Consider the following 7538-nt stretch of genomic DNA (forward strand, 5'->3'; position numbering starts at 1 on the left):
AGACATAAATCTAGGACAAAATTTCAGACTCAAGAATTTGCTTTCGTTATACTCTACTGATTAAAAATGACCAGCAGCCAAATGTAATTTCTGGATACTGTTGGGTCTGAAGAGGGGAAAGGGTGGTTGAGCAGATCTTGAAACTATACCAACATGTATATAATCAACAGCACCCCCACTCAGTGTGGTACCCATGCTACCTCATTCCTTGTTGGAGATTCCTTCATTCACATCTTTCAGACAAGTGCAAAATTAGCCCAATTAGTTGTACATTCCCTCCCCTCTGATGAATAGAGTTGCAGAAACACTGAGAGTGCAACAGGACTGAAGTTGTGCTAAGGGTTGTTCATATGAGGGGTGAGAACCTCAGCTTCTCTTCTGAGACCTGACTTCTTTCATAGCTGACTTTCTAAGGGGAAATCTTTTCTTGCTTTTCTCTTTCTTCCCCTACCCTTCCCCCGCCTTCTGCTTTGTCCAGAGACTCTCTAAGAGAGCCAAATTCCCCTTGAACATGCTAAAAGTAGGCTTGCTGGAACATCTGCTCTCCATCTGTGGAGCCAGACGTATCCCCCGGCAACACTATTAGCAGTGATGGATCTGGAAGGGAACATTAAGCACTGAAGAAGTATCTACTGAGAAAGAGGAACCCGGCACAGAAAGATAACCATGTTATTTGCTGAGTCTCCTTGTCTCTGCCCAGTGCTCCCAGTGGGCAACAACTAAGCCCTGCTCAGGAGAAGACTTGCTGGTCTCTTGCTGGTTTCAGTATTTTCAAGTGTTACTTTCGTGCTGGAGGTGGCCAAATGAACACTACCGAATGCTCAGTTAAAGAGTGACTGGGGAGCTGTAGAAGCATCTAAAAGGAATCTGGAAACTGCAGAGCATCCATGGGAGGCCAACAAGGCAGCAGCAGAGGTGTTTCGGGTAGAGGTGGTGCAGCATGCAGAGGCAGGAAGGCTTTTCTGCTGCCTGTTTTCTGCACCTCTGAGCCCAAATCTGCTTACAAGGGTGTAGAAGGGGCTGCCAGGATCAGCCATGCAGCCCCACTGCCAAGCACGGAGACTGTCCTAAGCTGTTTCTTTTGGGAACTTTGCTTTGTACCCAACACTGGGAAATAGTGATACAATTTGAAAGAAATCATTGCGGAGTAAACTCCACATCAATCGGCCCGCAAGTCTGAGCTCTGCTACCTGTGACTGTGGCCATTCCTTGCACCCCTCTCGCATCCCCTCCCACCCTGTAGCCAGCTGCCTTGTTCCTTGTTGGGGTTCCTCTGGAGCAGCAGCTGTCCGTCACTACAGACTTTCACAATACCAATATTTTGTTGTTGTTGGGTATGTTGGTGTGATGACAAACGGATTTACTGTGTACAAAACTAGTACAAAATTTGTGCCCTGAGCTGACCAGAGAAAGCAAAACACATTCTCGTTATTCAACCACTATTTGCCCTGTATTGTCACACTTGGTGTTTTCCTTTGTCAAGCAGATTTACGGATAATGGGTTTCTTGTTCAGCTTGCACAACAAGAAGAAAAAAATATAGTCCAAGTGTTTCACACACTGTAACCTTCTCACATCTACTCTTTGCAAAAAATCTTTCCTGCAGCCTGTTTTCTGTTGCCTCAAACTTCCTGTAGCAGATAGAATTGCCACAAGGAAAAATTCCAGGTTACTAAGAAAGGTCTTTAATAACCTATGTCTTGTCTTAAAATAAATCCCTCTATTCACAAAGTTCCCAGGACTGCATCCTAAGTCACTGTTAGGTGGAAGACTTGAGCATCCTTTTGGATCCAGTGAAAATGCAGGTCATTTTCTGCTCTCTGGCTCTTTATCTGAAGCTATTGAGACATGTGTTTCCAGCTGTCCTATCAGGAAGCTGTCTGTGGCTCATAAACTTCACAGTAGACATCTCTTGAAACTTCACACAGCAGCTGGACGTGAGAGTGCATGAAGTCAAGCCTGTAATTAAGTGTCTTGATAAAAGATCTTTATGACATGCTTCAGGAGAAGCATTTAGGCTTTCTCTAACTTAAAACATATTTTAAAGACTTAAATGAATAGAATGGAAATATCATTTAAAGTACCTCTGAATGAATTTAAACATTGTGGAAATCAAAAAGACTGAAGCACCCACCTATATTATGCACTTTCTTTAAAGCTCTGGTGGTGCTTAACACCTTCCACCCCACTTGTCCAGCATCACAGGGATGCTGGACACCTGCTACTCTCCCAGTTTCCAGCACTTCTCAAGATGTGACCCACCTGGTCCATCATTTTAAGACGACACCCATTGTGGTTATTACAGCAGCTGTTATTTTCCAGTGCTTAGTACGGTCTGAGAGAGCACAGAATGCCTGCATTGCCCATGAAATGTGTAATTTAAGGGTGAATCAGAAAATGCGGTAACCAAATGGTGTTGGCTTACTTAACATAAGGTACCACCGTGCTCCAATTTAACAAAGCACTGCATCCCACATGTTTATCCCAACCATTCTCTTGCCAGAAATGCAGAAGATGATGCCACTAGCTTCTGTTGTCAAAGAGGGCAGGACCATGTGTTTCTGACAGCATTATAATAGCATTTTGTTTGTTCAGACATAGGAGAATATGGGGCTATTAACACTTTACCAAAAAGATAAAGGACTGTATTTCGTTTCTTTTTCCAACCACTCCTAACCAAACCCTATAACAACAACAACAAAATCCCTGTGTGAACCTTACTATAAACAGCAAGCGGAGGGACTGAACTTGTGTAAGAACTCAATAACTGCTTCAATGGATTTTCCAGGAGGAAGTCAATAGAAAATTCATTCTCTCTTGTAACATTCATTCATATTGTTTTGTAATCAACAGCTAAGAAAAAGAAAAGCACGTGTACTAATTAGTTTTGAGTGGAGAAGAATAGGATCTTTTCCCTGCTGAGGAGCCACGAAGTATTTAAATCATGAGTCCCATTTGGATTTGCAACTGGGGAAACTTTGCAATAGTCTTCCTCAAGGACACAACCAGGACTCCCTGCCCCTGATATTTTTTTTGAGGGGACGGAGGTATTAATGGAAGTAGAGTCTCCTTAATGGAAGTAGAGTCTCGTTAATGAAAGTAGAGTCTCTGTTTAGCCTGAAGTTGTGAATATTTCCACTAGCTTGCTTCACATCAGAAGATGATGGAGGAACTTTGTTACAGCTTCGAGCAGGAGGACTCCACTCCTGAATTCCTCTTCTGGGACCAGCCAGATCCCAGCGCTCAGCTGGACCATTTCCTCCCGGACTGCTGCTCCCTGTCAGACCAGTTCTCCCCGTGGCCCTCCCCGGGGGCGGCGGGCGGTGCTGAAGCGGACAGCTCCCCGCCGGTCCGTCCCGGGCCCGTCCACCAGCGCCACGCCGCCAACGTCCGCGAGAGGAAGAGGATGCTCAACATCAACTCGGCCTTCGATCAGCTCAGGTGCCACGTACCAACCTTCCCGTACGAGAAGCGGCTCTCCAAAATCGACACGCTGCGTCTGGCCATCGCCTACATCGCGCTCCTCAGCGAGATCCTCCTCTCCGGGTGCCATCCCAAAACCTACGTGGAGCGGTGCTTGAAGAACGGTTTGCAAAGTCAACACCAGGCAACCTGGAATACAAGCGGTGAGTGAACAGAGGGTTGTGTGTTCAGGGATCACTGGGAAGCTTTGGGTTGCTAGTGGGAATGAATTGGTCAAATTGTCCAATGTCCAATTCCATCTTTTTAAAAAAAAGAGCAGCTAAGTAATGTCACAATTAAAAAAAAAAAAAGAACAACTAATCCAACCATTTCTTCTAACTTTCTTTTAAGGATTTCTTTCCTAAAAAAAAAAAAAAAAAAAAAGAACAACTGAGGTTCAAGAGAATAGTTGTTTTCACAAAAAAAGATTAAATTTTTTTTTTATTATCAGAATATGGTTTTAGATTTGCTTTTTTAATTCTGTGAAAACTGTTCATTTATAATGCATCCTGATGGAGTCTGTAGAGTTTTCCTTTAATTTCTTTGCAAGCTTTCTTTAGCTTGTACCTGGCTGAAAAAAACACATGCCTTTGAACATAAACAGAATCTCATTTCTTAAAATACACATGTTCAAGTAACCAAGAGTTTCTCAGAGATATTGTCATTTAACACTGAAAACCAGGATACAGAAGACCGCGCTAAAATTTTGTATTAGTTTCAAAGTACAGGAGAGCAAAAGTCTATTTGCACTTTACTATTTGCAATTTACTTTCTTATGTAATTATTTATCTTTTAAAGTGAAGGATTGTTATTCTGTTTTCTGTTTGGCTTGTACTTAATCTTGATTTATTGATTGAACTTTGTGCTTGCTTCCACCAGAATATGCTGCTTCATCAGTCCACCTCACGGTGAAGATGGGAAATTGCCCAAGTAACATGGGTCCTCAAGTCTCAGATAGAAAGCAACAGGTTTTGCATTACTTAGCAGTGCAGGGAGGAGCAGAGGGGGATTTTCGGTAGTTCTTGGCACTTTGCATTATGAGGTCATTAACCACCTTTCTGACTCTGTCCCTTTGCAGTATTAGTTCCTTTGGATTTTGTCACTCTTTGGAAAAGGGCCTTGAAGCATATCAGCCTTCAAAAAGTGCAGAATAAGTAAAGAAAAGTTGTTCCAAAGAATATTCCCTTTTCATTTCACAGGGAAGTGTCAGAGGAAGAAAGCCTACAGCAAAAAGCAATCAGTTTACTTTAAAGGAAAAGTTAATTAAGTCTTTTCTCCTTTCCTACTAATTTGGACTGGCTACCTGACTGGGAAAATGAATCCTAATCACAACTCTCTTGACTACAGAGAGCATTTATATTTTATTTTCTAGTTGCCTCCACCTTTAATAGATAAATAGGTTTTAAAATAACGCAAAAGGTTCTCATAGGTATCACTTTTTTTGTCAGGCTTCTAATTAACTAATATTTCTGAAGAGCTCCACTTGGAAAGATCTACATGAACGAGGCTGCTTTTCTGAAGAGGTTGAATAGTTGACTTGTTAAATGCTAATTTAAATATTTTTAAGTTAATGTGGTATGTCTTATTTTACTTTCCTTTCTCCCTTCTGTTCTGTGCAGATCTGACAGCCCGCCTGTCTTGGGTAAAGTGGGATTAAGTGGTATCCAAAAGAAAGATCTTTAAAGGCAGCATATTGCAAAACCTGATGATAACGACTGCTGCGTACCGGCTGTTAAGTTCTCAGTACTGCAAGCAAAAGCATAGCACTTACAGCTTTACTTATTGTCACAGATGGCTTTCTCTCTGCGTGTCCAGCATCCAGCCTCTTTTGGTGTTAATTCATTGCTGTGTAGGACCTTCTGCTTCTCTTTCTTCTAGTTTCTCACACACTTATGGACTGCTTTTGCATGAAAGTAACAAAAAACAGACTAAAAATCAGTGTCATTTCAATCACAGCAACACCATTTTGTCTTCCACTGAATGAGAACAGCGTTCAAATCACATTTTCAGTGGGAAAACCTACCCCTAATCACAAAAAAACCCTCTTAAGCACTACCTGTTGCAACCTATTGCTTGGCTTAAGATGTCCAGGGCCATAATTCTAAAAGTTACCAGTGATTTAGAGCGCAGAGACCATGAAAGGCCCAGCTTTCAGGAGGTGAGACACAAGTCTTTCTGTCTGTGTGTCCTTCGAAAATTTCTCATACCTTCCTCCCAGTGTGACAACTTTGGGAGGTCTGAGTCCAAGGCATTTCGGTTCGAAAAGGCTGATGACTGCTAGCACTTGGGCATCATCTCCTCTGTGCCCCTCGTTCATATCAGCCCGAATGCTCACACAGACAGCAGCTGGCTTTTGGTATCTCTACAATAATGTTTCTGGTTTGTAATTTTTTGAGTAAATGCCAGAGACCTGATGCTGCTCCAGCAGCAATCAGGAAGGCTCTGCTAAACTCTTCCAACATAAAACATCACCTGCGTTCCGCCTGCAACAAAAATAGGCAAAGCAGTGTTCACACTTGACAAGTTATTTTCACAGAAGAGTCATTCTATTCCGCAGGCCATGGTAATAACGAGGGTTTTCACATCAGCAAAACTAAAACCATGAAGAAAAGCTTGTAGTTGTTTCTGACGTAATTTCTTCCCTATTACGTGACCGTACCCTAAAGCTAACATTGTGTTTGTTGAATGCATTTTTACCCATCAGTCTGCAATGGCTTTGAACCAATTTTTTGGCAAAGAAGAGCCGTTGTACATCTTGCCCACTTCTCTAATGTCCTGCTTGTGCACTCGATCTGAAACCATTCTGCCTTCACGTACTTTATCATGGCATTTTTAGCAGGGAGGGTGCTAGATCTAGATAAAAGAGAATGCATTTATTTTAACATCCTAATTAGTTCTCCTCATAGCTTTGATCTCTACAAAGCAAAGCCATGTCAGGATCTGTTGTCTTGCTCCTGTTGAACTCTGATGATTTTGGGGGGGAAGCGAAGATGAAGAGAGGTCTTGGAGGGGAAAACTCAATTTTCCTGTCAAAACGAAAGGGGGAATTTAATCTCAGATGCAACAACTTATTTCAGTCAACTTAGAATAAAATATTTCATCTCAAGTTTTTGACTGTCTTTGCTTTTTCACCCACTTGGATGAATTTTTATGGGAAACAGTGCCTGAAAAGCTGAAAAACTTAAAAAAAAAAGACCGGAAAATACAATTTTCCACTTTTACCTACTTCTCTACTTATTTTGGCTTAAAAAAAAAAAAAAAAAGAAAAAAAAACACCAAAAACTCACAACAAAAATACCTACTGGATTTTCCTTCAATAATTAAATAATATAAATCTCTACAATATCTAAAATACGAAATCACTGGTTCTTCCAAATCCGTCCCTCTCCTCTGCTAGAAATGCAGCAGGTTCTGCAGACACAGGCCTGGCTGGGAAATCAGCACACGTGGCCGAGGTTCCTGTTTCTACCTTGCCTGCATGATTTGGAGCGAGTCACTGATGCACTGATCCACTCTCCTCTCGCTCCTTTGTTTATCTGACAGTCCCTCCAAGCCCACACAGGAGCCAGGCTGGAACCTCCAGTTTGGTTGCCACACTAGTAATATTGAAGCCACTTCTATTTTTCCTGCAACAGTAAAGCATTCCAGATGAAGTCATGCAATACATATATGAAATCAATGCAGCTAATCCTGATGCTTTGCTTGATCTTTTGGATATGAGTCCACCTTTCTGCATCTTGAAAGATCTAGGTCTATGTTATTGTCCTGCTTCAGCTCACCTCACAGTCTGAGCTTAGCAAGGCTCCCACTCACACAAAAGCAGTGTGAGGAGATCGACAGGACCCCCGAGCCTTGAAACACTCCTGTGCAAGACCAGCAGGACAAGTTTTGGACATGGGGTATCTTCACACTATCCTCCTCCTGGCCCACAACTGCTCATCGATGGCCTCTGTGCTCATAAAGGAGTGGGAAAATTATGCAATCCAGGTTTGCCTGGCAGGGACAGGGAGACAGAAGTAGTGTCATGGTTTGATGTGGAGGGGGGGGTGGTTCTGGTGGCAGGAGAGGGATTTTGCT

The 7538-nt window shown here is 42.4% G+C and overlaps 1 protein-coding gene across 1 annotated transcript; it reads left to right on the forward strand.

Moving 5' to 3' along the window:
• Nucleotides 1-3162: 3162 nt before the first annotated feature.
• Nucleotides 3163-5118, forward strand: LOC147528309 (helix-loop-helix protein 13-like). Its single transcript, XM_086616106.1, has 2 exons — nucleotides 3163-3625; nucleotides 5081-5118. Exons 1-2 carry the CDS (start codon nucleotides 3163-3165, stop codon nucleotides 5116-5118), a joined length of 501 nt encoding a protein of 166 aa, XP_086472232.1.
• Nucleotides 5119-7538: the final 2420 nt, after the last annotated feature.

The sequence above is a fragment of the Tauraco erythrolophus genome, chromosome 8, assembly GCF_009769465.1.
Source record: "Tauraco erythrolophus isolate bTauEry1 chromosome 8, bTauEry1.pri, whole genome shotgun sequence".
NCBI classification, from domain to species: Eukaryota; Metazoa; Chordata; class Aves; order Musophagiformes; family Musophagidae; genus Tauraco; species Tauraco erythrolophus.